Source organism: Tachyglossus aculeatus, chromosome 16, assembly GCF_015852505.1.
Source record: "Tachyglossus aculeatus isolate mTacAcu1 chromosome 16, mTacAcu1.pri, whole genome shotgun sequence".
Taxonomy (NCBI): Eukaryota; Metazoa; Chordata; class Mammalia; order Monotremata; family Tachyglossidae; genus Tachyglossus; species Tachyglossus aculeatus.
The window spans coordinates 5,340,296-5,352,438 of NC_052081.1; the positions used below are offsets into that span (position 1 = coordinate 5,340,296).

At 41.7% G+C, this 12,143-nt stretch overlaps 1 protein-coding gene across 2 annotated transcripts in view; it reads right to left on the bottom strand.

Moving 5' to 3' along the window:
- The window catches only part of NME7 (NME/NM23 family member 7), a 151,485-nt gene that overhangs the window by 32,706 nt on the left and 106,636 nt on the right, over positions 1 to 12,143 (bottom strand). For both annotated transcript variants that reach the window (XM_038757528.1, XM_038757529.1), the window contains exon 11: positions 4,847 to 4,954. In XM_038757528.1, coding sequence (XP_038613456.1) covers positions 4,847 to 4,954 — 108 coding nt within the window. The remainder of the gene's footprint in view (positions 1 to 4,846; positions 4,955 to 12,143) is intronic.

The window sequence follows — 12,143 nt, forward strand, 5'->3', positions numbered from 1 at the left end:
TGGAGTGTTATTAAAATCAAAATGCATTACTGGAAGAGAGGGCAGGTTAAACAGAAGATCCATTAACAGGTGAACTATTTCTTACAACCAAGTGGGAATCGAGTTCCTGGAGGGAAATGGATACATCTGTGTTACTGATGAAGGACTTACTGTGTGCAGAACACTGTACTAAGCTTTTGGGAGAGTTATAATAATAACAATACTTATTATGATAATAACAATGATAATGGCATTTGTTAAGCACTTCCTATGTGCCAGGCATTGTTCTAAGCACCGGGGTAGATACAGTATTATCTGTTTGGACACAATCATTCATTCAATCATATTTATTGAGCGCTTACTATGTGCAGAGCACTGTACTAAGCACTTCCTGTCCCATATGGGGCTCCGACAATCTAGGTACGATACAATAAAAATTGGTAGGCATGATATTCATTCATTCAATCGTTATTTATTGAGCGCTTACTGTGTGCAGAGCACTGTACTAAGCTCTTGGGAAGTACAAATTGGCAGCATATAGAGGCTGTCCCTGTCTAGAAGGAGCTTACAGGCTAGAGGAATATGTTCAACAAGTCCTTTCCCAACTCATGGGTATAATGGTTTTATTTAGGAAGGACTGTTCCATCTCTTCACTGCCATTACTATTATGCAAACAAGCAAAGTCAGTCCACAGTGCCTACCCCCAGGAAACAAAATGTGAGATATCAATCTGAGCTAGATCTTGGCTATTTCTTCTCAGAGACTCTGGTTTTTGATTTTCTAGATTGTAAAGAGCAACAGACATCCGAAACTGAGGGTGTGGAAATGAGGAGAGATCACTGATTAGGGATCTCTGGACTCTACTCTGGGGAGGATGGTAAATTCCACTTAGGCATGTAAGATCATTGCTTGAATGATCCCATAGTGTGAATCACTGGGAAAACCGAAAGGCTGAAAGTAAAATCTACTAAAAGTAAAGGTATCGCCGATCTTATCCTATCAGTTTTTGTCTACTTGAGTCTTCTCGTGGGTCATTATCTGGCTAGGAGAGAAGATTAAATCTAAGCTTTTGGACATCACCTTTGCATTTAGTAATAGAAACTCATTCAATCTGACCCTTAATCTCCAGAGGGAAAAAAAATACCACCACATTAGTAAATTTCCACCTTGGGGACAGATTTATTCTCAATTCTAACTAAACTTCCGACCCTGTCATCGCAATCTTTTCTCCGTATAAAGGAAGAATTTTCAGTGGCAACAAAAAGGGCATTGGCATATTAAGCGCTTACTATGTGCGAAGCCCTGTTCTAAGCGCTGAGCTCGATATTCTGTGCTCTGACCCATACTTCTCTCCTGACTGTGGGTCAGATAATAATAATAATAATAATAATAATAATTGCAAATTGGAGGGAAGAGGATTTACTCTCCATTTTACAGATGAGGTAACTGAGGCCCAGAGAAGTGAAATGACTTGCTCAAGGTCACACAGCAGGTAGGAGGCGGAACAAGTATTAGGACCCAAGTCCTCGGATTCCCAAGCCCTGGCTCTTTCTCCTAGGCCACCCTGAAGGATTGTTGACAAGGGACTGCTCACCATCTGATTTTTCTGGTTTCAGCTTGCTTCCCTAAAAATCTTCCCGGGACCGGGGCTGCTTGGAAGAGAGATCAAATCTTGCTATTTCGCACCCCTCTGCTTTGTTGAGGCTACAAATTTCGAAGAACCTTGAGCAGCTAGAAGAAGACTTGCATCCTGGCTCTGCCAGATAACTGAGGCACAGAGAAGCAATGTGGATCGAGCACGGGCCAGAGAGTCAGGAGGATCTGAGTTCTAATCCTGTCTCTGTCACTTGGCTGCTGGTTCATCAATCGTATTTATTGAGTGCTTACTGTGTGCACAGCACTGTACTAAGCGCTTGGGAAGTACAAGTTGGCAACATATAGAGACAGTCCCTACCCAACAGTGGGCTCACAGTCTAAAAGGGGGAGACAGAGAACAAAACCAAACACACTAACAAAGTAAAATAAATAGAATAGATATGTACAAGTAAAATAAATAAATGGAGTAATAAATATGTACAAGCACATATACATATATACAGGTGCTGTGGGGAAGGGAAGGAGGTAAGATGGGGGGATGGAGAGGGGGACGAGGGGGAGAGGAAGGAAGGGGCTCAGTCTGGGAAGGCCTCCTGGAGGAGGTGAGCTCTCAGTAGGGCCTTGAAGGGAGGAAGAGAGCTATGGGCAAGTCACTTCACCTCTCTGGGCCTCAGTTACCTCATCTGTAAAGTGGGGATTGAGACTGTGAGTCCCTCGTGGGACAGGGACTGTGCCCTACCTGATTTCCTTGTACCTGCCTGGCACATAGTAAAAGCTTAACAAATACCCTAAAAAAGTTTGAGCATTTACTATGTATAGTACTGTTCTAAGTGTTCTAAGAATTAGCAGACACATTCCCTGCCCATAAGGAGCTTACAGTCTAGATGGGGAGATAGTTGCTAATATGAATAATTTATAATGTATAATTTAAAGATATGTACCTAAGTGCTGTGGGGTTGAGGGTGGGGGGAACATCAAACGTCCAAAGGTCACAGATCCAAATGAACAGACATCCAAACCACGGATATCGTTTATGTCTTTTATGCTAAAGGTATCTGTCTGGATCAGTTTGTTACAGGCCCACCCTGCATTTATTTGAATTTCTCCAGAAGCGGACAATTTATCCTAAAAGGCTGTGGCGATAATCCTTAGTAAGAATTTAACAGGTCGCTCTTGGTTTCTAAGTACTTTATGGTCACCGATGAGTTAATCCTTAACAAAGAAAGGATCCTTGAGATGGGTCAGCATTATTGGTTCCATCTGGGAGATAAAGGGAGCAAGGCGTGGAAAGATGAAATGACTTAAGCAAGATCACGCCAGCGGCAGAGCTCAAGGAAAGCCGATGGTCTTTGGGTGTCTTGATTAATCTACTAAGTCACACTAATATAATAATGATAATTGTGGTATTTGTTAAGTGCTTACTATGTACCCAGCACTGTACTAAGCGCAGGGGCAGATCCAAGCAAATCGGGTTGGACGCAGTCCCTGCCCCACATCGGGCTCACAGTCTTAATTCCCATTTTCCAGATGAAGTAACTGAGACACAGAGAAGTGAAGTGACTTGCCCCAGGTCACACAGAAGACAAGTGGTGGGGCCGGAATTGGAATACAGGTCCTAATACATAAATGGACAGTGAAGTTTCCAAGGATGTTGAATCTGGCAGGCTTTGAACACTCACTCAGTCTTTCATTCATTCGTTCATTCGTTCAATCGTATTTATTGAGCACTTACTGTGTGCAGAGCACTGTACTAAGAGCTTGGGAAGTACAAGTTGGCAACATTTGGCTTGAAAATGAGTGTTGATGTTTCATTAGGGTTTTAGTTACTGTTGAACAAGGACTCTGATGAATACCTACTGGATTTAGTTTGGAACCGGGTCGAGGTTCCTTGAAGATTCACTCACATTTCAGATTTGTCAGGCTGGTAGCTCAGTTTCATGAGTAGGTCTATGTTTGGCAACAGTTTGGGGGCCTCTAAATCCCTGATCTGGGTATAAATCAATGTGCTTGGATCTGTGACCTTTGGACATATGATATTTGCCCCAACCCCACAGTGCTTATATACCTATCTTTAAATTACATATTATAAATCACATTTATTCATATTAATGTCCACCTCCCATTTTAGACTGTAAGCTTGCTTCAGGCAGGGAATGTATCTGCTAATTGTTGCATTGCAATAATAATGATTATATTAATTATAATGTTGATGGTATTTGTTAAGTGCTTACTAAGCACTGGGGTAGATACAAGGTAATCAGGTTGTCCCACATGGGGCTCACAGTTTTACTCCCCATTTTACAGATGAGGTAACTGAGGGGCAGAGAAGTTACTTGCTTAAAGTCACACAGCTGATAAGTGGCAGAGCTGGGATTAGAACCCACCACCTCTGACTCCCAAACTCGTGCTCTTTCCACTGAGCCACGCTGCTTCTCATATTGTACTCTCCCAAGCGCTTATTGCAGTGCTCTGCATAGTAAGCACTCAATAAATATCACTGATTGATTGATTGATCTAGAGGTTACAGAACTTTGTGGGCGAAGAAGTAGAAGCATGAGACCATCTTTCTTCCCAGCTGCCACTAGTACATTATTTACTTGGCTTTACTTCTCGATTTCACCTGGGATATGAAACAGGTTGCAACTTGAGGAGGCAGTATTATTTGGCAAAGTACTTTTTCTTTTTGGTTGTTTTTTTTTTTTAACCCAACCTGCATTCACTGATCCTCCTGGAAACTTAAATAACATAAATTCACTACTTCCAGCAGAGGAACTTAATGTGAGGCATTGAATTACTTTGACATGCAACGAACACAAGCTCTGCTTGAAAAGGCCAATTATCCACGGGGCCTCATAAGGGGGTCTTTCTACATTTGTCAGACAGCAATATAGAGAGTGTAAACCACTTTAATACCACAACTTCTACTAATAATGACGGAATTTGTTAAGAGCTTATTATGTACCAAGCACTGTACTAAGCACTGGAGTAGAAACAAAATCAATCAGGTTGACCACAGTCCCTTCCCTAAATGGGGCTCACAGTCTAAGTAGGAAGGAGAACAGGTATGGAATCCCCATTTTACAGAGAAGAATACTGAGGCCTAGAAAAGCTTTAAGTGACTTGCCTGAGGTCATCCAGCAGGCAAGTGGCAGGGTCGGGATTAGAACCCAGGTCCTCTGTTTCCCAGGCTTGGGCTCTTTCCACTAGGCCACGGTGCAGTTCAAAAGGACAAGAGGGTTTAAGTGTAGGAAACCGAAACGGGGCACTTTACCTCCAGGAGTCCATCCTCAGGAAGGTCGGTACAGTGGACCGCGTTCTGAATCTTGGTCTTGCCGAAAATAGCTCGGAGAGTCCCAGGGCGAAGATGGCGGGCTATTTCCTGCAAAACACATCCCGATTATTTCTTATATGCGTGATTACGTTTTGAAACGGATGCATGCAGGCTGAAATCCATCAGGTGGTACCACCCCAAATTCCCTCATCCCTTCTGGGACTCATATAACAGTTTCTGAAAATGGCAGCTGAGGAAATTTCACGTTTTCTGACCGTGCTTTTGTACTGTTAAGTTTTACTCTGCTTTGCACACAGTAAGCGCTCAATAAATACAATTGAATGAATGAATGAATGCTGGGTTAATTCCATCTTAAGTAATTGGTAAAACGGTGATTATATTTTCCTGGCTGGATCAGATTGGGGAACAAAACATCTGACCACCTCAGGGATATTTATTAGATTGCATTTTCTATGGACAATAGGGACTCCAATGCCTCGTTAAAAATGATCCGATTTGGTGGAATCTGATAATGAATGACTGACAAAGATCCTCAACTTGCCTCATTGTGTTCATTCATATTTTGGAAAATCCTACATGCAAGTGATTACTGTCAGTTTAGCAGCAGGACATAGCACTGACGCTCTTTAAGAGAAGCACAGTGGCTCAGTGGAAAGAGCATGGGCTTTGGAGTCAGAGGTCATGGGTTCAAATCCCGGCTCTGCCAACTGTCAGCTGTGTGACTTTGGGCAAGTCACTTAACTTCTCTGTGCCTCAGTTACCTCATCTGTAAAATGGGGATGAAGACTGTGAGCCCCCCATGGGACAAGCTGATCACCTTGTAACCTCCCCAGCGCTTAGAACAGTGCTTTGCACATAGTGAGTGCTTAATAAATGCCATTATTATTATTATTATTTAAAGGAGGATGATCATAAAATCTCATTCCATTCATATATGCCAAAGACATACTCTGCACTCTATGGAGGCATTAGGTATTATACTCAGGCTTCTCAGTAAATGGCAATTTGGAAATTCATGATGTCAAAATAGATTTCTTAGGATGTTTTCTATTTATATAAGGCAAGGAACCTTAATATGGATTAATATTATTATTATTACTAATTACAACAACAATAATAATTGCGGTAGCTTATGTTACCACATATACCACATATTATGTTGCCAGCTTGTACTTCCCAAGCGCTTAGTCCAGTGTTCTGCACACAGTAAGCGCTCAATAAATACGATTGATTGATTGACTGATTGGTATTCGTTAAGTCTGTAAACTCCTTGTGGATCGTGTCTTCCAACTTTAACAAGCTCCCCCAAGCGCTTAGAACAGTGCTCTGTGGGGCTGAGGGGGGGGGGGTGAATATCAAGTCCTTAAAGGGTTCAAATCTAAATGCAGAGGTGACCCAGAAGGGAGATTTGAAAATCTAACTGAGACAGAAGAGAAAAGAGATGTTCGGTTTTACTGAATTTTTTAGATTCCCGCCTAATTCCCTTCAAGCTGATCTGATTTCTTTGGGGCTCGGGGCATCTTCTACTTTGCATAAATAGTTTCACCATCCAACTTCCTCCTGGCTGACTAAATGGCAGTTTCTGGGAATGGAAGGCAAGTCGTTCCCCGGGAGGGGCAAATTCCTCCCTATTTACACTGTACTCTCCCAAGTGCTTAATACAGTGCTCTGCACCTGGTAAGCACTCAATAAACACCATTGATTGATCAACTGCAGAAGAGTCAAAGTCGGTGTGGCTTACGGCAACAAGAAGACATATTTCTACATATTTTAACACAGAGAACCAACATCTCCGACCAACCCAAACAGTCTGATGACTAGTTAGCACAATCTCTCAGCCACAGCAAAAATTTATCTTTGAACAGGTAACATCTCCCATGGCTTTCTCCCTTAATTTTTGATTCTGAAATGAAGGAAGTTATTAAATACAGAAAAGGAGCTTCAGATTACCTCTAGAGGTTAAGTAAAAGAATCAATTATTAAAATCTAATAGTATGTTTAGGTACTTCATCCCAGTTCATTTCAGTGGCATTATGAAAGATTAACTATTAATTTGAAAGAATATTAGCAGATGAAATGATCTTAGATAAAAAGTTACTCCATATCTTTTTCAAATAATTTGATTGACTAGTGGTTAGTGACCCCATGTGACAGATAAATCTTCATGCTTTTGTTAACTGTTCTTCATTTCAGCAAAGAAATGTTCTTTACTCCAACAGCACTCTCCCAGAGCCAAATGGGATTCACTCATTCAGGTCTGAATCTACATTTCTGCTTTCCGTTCTCTTGTCAGGGTATTATCGGCAATAGAGATATTGCTAGTAAAGAACATCACATGTAGAATATGCTATTTAGTTCCTCCTTTCAGAACTTAGGCTTTCGCTTTAACCAGTATTGTTCTTTGCAGGATTTTCTGACCCAAAACTTTGATATTTTGCAATTTGAGAAGTCTCCTGAATATTTATGGAACTCAACTGGGAATTCCAATTTGGGCTGGATTAGGTCTTCATTCATTCATTCATTCATTCAATTGTATTTATGGAGTGCTTACTGTGGGTGCAGAGCACTCTACTAAGCGCTTGGGAAGTACAAGTCGGCAACATATAGAGACGGTCCCTACCCAACAACAGGCTCACAGTCTAAAACGGGGGGGGGGACAGACAACAAAACAAAACATGTCTTCCAAAGGTCATTTAGCCCATTCCCCTGCTTCAAGGCAGGTTTTACCCAAACTATTCCAGACAGCTAGGAGACCCATCTACTTTTTAAAAAATCTCTAGGGAAAATCCTAGAGCACCCCGATAGCTAGCAACATGCATAATTACCAAAGCCCTGTTTAAAAAAAAAATCCTCATGTACTACAACGTCGTTAGATTCTTCATATATTTAATATAACTGCAATGGCAGTCTTGAAAATCTAGGTCACCGTGAAAATTGAGAGGCTGTTTAGCGTAGCACTGTTATGGTTTACGGTCAGGGTTTTGTTGTTCATTAGTCTCTACCCGATTCCTCTCTTCTCCTGGACTGCCTTTCTGCCTCCACAACACACAAAGTCAAATGTTTGGATATTGTGCAGCCTGTCATAAGTAAGAGGAACTACTAAAAATTCTGCTCAGGTTATATTGCAGTAAAAAGGAGAATAGCAGCATACAGAGCGACCTCTAAATCTCAAAGGGGCCAAGAATGCTCTAAATAAAATTGTTTTGAGCCCACTGTTGGGTAGGGACTGTCTCTATATGTTGCCAATTTGTACTTCCCAAGCGCTTAGTACAGTGCTCTGCACATAGTAAGCGCTCAATAAATACGATTGATGATGATTACTATTACTGTGTTTGCTATGCCCTTCCTTTGTGTCAAACAATCTTCTCAGAGCTGGCGGAGACACAAGTTAATCAGGTTGGACATAGTAGTGTGGCTTAATGACCTGGGTTCTAATTCCAGCTCTTCCACGTGTCTGTTGAGTTACCTTGGGCAAGTCACTTAACTTCTGTGTGCCTCAGTTACCTCATCTGTAAAAAATGGGGATTAAGAGTGTGAGCTCAATGTGGGACAGGGGCAGTGTCCAGCAGCGTAGCTCAGTGGAAAGAGCACGGGCTTTGGAGTCAGAGGTCGTGGGTTCAAATCCCGGCTCCGCCACTTGTCAGCTGTGTGATGTTGGGCAAGTCACTTCACTTTTCTGGGCCTCAGTTCCCTCATCTGTAAAATGGGGATGAAGACTGTGAGCCCCTCGTGGGACAACCTGATTACCTTGTACCTACCCCAGCGCTTAGAACAGTGCTTTGCACATAGTAAGCGCTTAACAAATACCAACATTATTATTATTACTATTATTTACCTCAGTGCTTAGAAGAGTGCGTGGAACTTAGCAAGTGCTTAACAAGTACCATAATAATAATTATTATTATTAAATAGCCCCTGTCCCACATGGAGCTCATGAAGAATTCAAATCCCGGCTCCGCCACTTGTCAGCTGTGTGATGTTGGGCAAGTCACTTCACTTTTCTGGGCCTCAGTTCCCTCATCTGTAAAATGGGGATGAAGACTGTGAGCCCCTCGTGGGACAACCTGATTACCTTGTACCTACCCCAGCGCTTAGAACAGTGCTTTGCACATAGTAAGCGCTTAACAAATACCAACATTATTATTATTACTATTATTTACCTCAGTGCTTAGAAGAGTGCGTGGAACTTAGCAAGTGCTTAACAAGTACCATAATAATAATAATTATTATTAAATAGCCCCTGTCCCACATGGAGCTATTGAAGAATTCCATTTTTTCAATGGTACTATGAGAGTGATAAAATATTCTAGGCTAAGCCTTGAATTCTTGGTAATCGCATTCAACTGCAGCAAAGAAAAGTTGCTGAATTCCAATTGCATTCCCCCAACAAATGAGGAGTTTCCTGGCTCCAATCTGATCCCATAGTTTTACCTTTTTCATTTCTCACTAAAGCACTGTTACTGATAAGGACAGTGGACTCTGAGTCCTTGCCAGTTCGATTTTCCCACGTTGACACAATTGCGGCCGAACAAAATCATGATTTTCAAAAAAAAAAAAGGAAAGACAGAAGATAATTAAGGGCTGAAGTCATCTTGTCTGGAAAAAGAAACTGCAATGCAAGCACAGTGGGCGACTAAATCTTCTTTCTAGATCTCCACGGTGGAGAATATGGGCAGAGAATGTATCTGTTGTTATGTTGTACTCTCCCATGTGCTTAGCACACTGCTTTGCACAAAGCAAGTGCTCAATAAATACGATTGAATGAATGAATGAATGGGCATAAAGGGAGGAGAATGAAGCTTCCATTTGCAGATCATTCATTCAAATGGATTAAAAAGAGAAATGAAGTCTACAGATTATCCGAAAGATATTTGGAGTCCTGACTAATCTAAAAAATGTAGTCATCTCTGGAGTGGAAATCTGCACTGAGTCACTTGCTCCTTATCCTAGTTCACTGGCTTAATTCCCAATAAAGCAGTCTTATCTACCCCAAAAGGTAACCATATTAGCAGTCAGGAAGATTAGCAGTGACCCAGTGGCCAGAAGAACTAAAAATAGGCTTTAAGACAGAGAATGAGGGATGAGAAATGAATGTACACTCAGTTCTGCTGTGGCCTGCATTTTTCACTGCACACTTTGGCGAGGGCACGACGGCAAAATTAGGGAACGCTCTTCAGATGATGATGGTGATGGCATTTGTTAAGCGCTTACTATGTGCGAAGCACTGTTCTAAGCCCTGGTGTAGATACAAGGTCATCAGGTTGTCCCACATGGGGCTCACAGTCTTCATCCCCATTTTACAGATGAGGGAACTGAGGCACAGAGAAGTGAAGTGACTTGCCCAAAGTCACACAGCTGACAATTGGTGGAGCCGGGATCAGAACCCATGACCTATGGCTCCCAAGCCCGGGCTCTTTCCACTGAGCCACGCTGCTTCTCTATAACACGAGCCTCGCTAGATGCAGCATGATAAGGTTTCAGAAATAAGGCTTTTGATCATTGATAAAAGAATAGTAATAGTAATTATGGTACTTGTTAAACACTTATTATGTGCCAAGCACAGTTCTAAGCACTGGGGTAGATACAAGGTAATCAGGTATGGGCATAGTCCCTGTCTCTCATGGGGCTCACACTCTTATCCTCATTTTACAAATGAGGTAACTGAGGCACGAAGTGAAGTGACTTGTCCAAGGTCACACAGCAGACATGTGGAAGAGCTGGAACTGGTGAGTACTGAAGCATAATTTTTCCTTAACGTTGGGTTCTCCAAGAATGTGATCCCCGTACTGTAGGAAAAGTGAATGCTTTCTTTAATAAATAAACAGTTTTGAAATAAGCACAACCACTAGAGCTTTGTACTTTCAGGGAAATAGCTGCAGGAATAGCAATGATAATTACAATATAAAATAATTACACTTGTATTTATGAAATGCTTATTATTGACCAAGAACTGGGGGAGGTAAAAGGTACCGTGATCAAACCCAGTCTCACATAAGGCTCACTATCTAAGGAGAAGGGAGGAACAGGTATTTTATTTCATATATATTATAAATTATTTATTCATATTAATGTCTGTCTCTGCCTCTAGACTGTAAGCTCCTTGTGGGCAGGGAATGTGTCTACCAACTCTGCTGGATTCTTCCAAGTGCTTAATACAGTGCTCTGCGCACAGCAAGCACTCAATAAATACCACTGATGTTGATGATCCCCATTTTAGGTGTCCTGATGCCTAGTTCCGTGCTCTTCCACTAGACCCTGCTGCCTATCCTCATTCACTTTTTCTTCTTTGGCTCATCCAAAAAAGCACTCTCTACTCGGTCTTCGAACTCTCTCCTCCGATACTTCAAAAATCCTCTATGGAAGTTGACATCCAAGCAGCGTTTCCAGTTTGAATTGACCAAAGCTACCTGTCTTAAAGGCTGCGGCTTTATAATTTTGGTCCCGTCTTCGTATTAGGTCAGAGCTGAACCGCTAAGCTCACAACCGAGGTTCCCCAATGGGCCTCTTTATCGGGCCCTGATTTTCTCTCTAAAAGGCTGCTTTTCCTCCTAATCCAATTAACCTCGTGGTTAGTGTAAATATATTGATAAACAAACCTTCCCGCCCCCCAAACCAGTCCTACTTGTTATTTAACGAGTCAGCGGTGAATGAGGCACGAGAAAGCTAGCGTCAAGTGCCCGTCTCTCATTATCTTTGGAGGCCACATGAACTGTTTACATATAAGAGAATCATGAGAGCATCTGGCTTATGAACTCTGACAGGCTCTGCGTCTCACTTTTCATTAAATCGGAATTAACTCTAATATAAATTTATATAACTGAAGGGGGAGATAATTAAGTGTTATTTCAGGTGACACTTGAACAACTCAATCCTGTCTTTTCCATTAGGCGTCCAGAGACAGCATGATAGAGTAACTGCTGCCTGCTATTGATCTGCTTGCTTCTTCAACCAAAAATGGGCTCCGGGCTGATGGAAAATCTCCATGTGACTCACGAGGTGCTGGAAAATGTAAATAATGACCCCAAAATCCTTCTTCGTCATAAAAAATTGGGGAAATCCATCATACTTGCTTTCAAGCATGTTATTCAATACTTGCACAGAAACTAGGCACAAAGGATGGCATAGATCTATACTGACATATAAAAATGAGGATGAGGTAAAATACAATTATTTCTTTGAAACTGGTAAGATATAATAATAATAATAGTGGCATTTGTTAAGCACTTACTATGTGCAGTGCACTGGGGTAGATTCAAGATTCCTTCCAGACCACAAG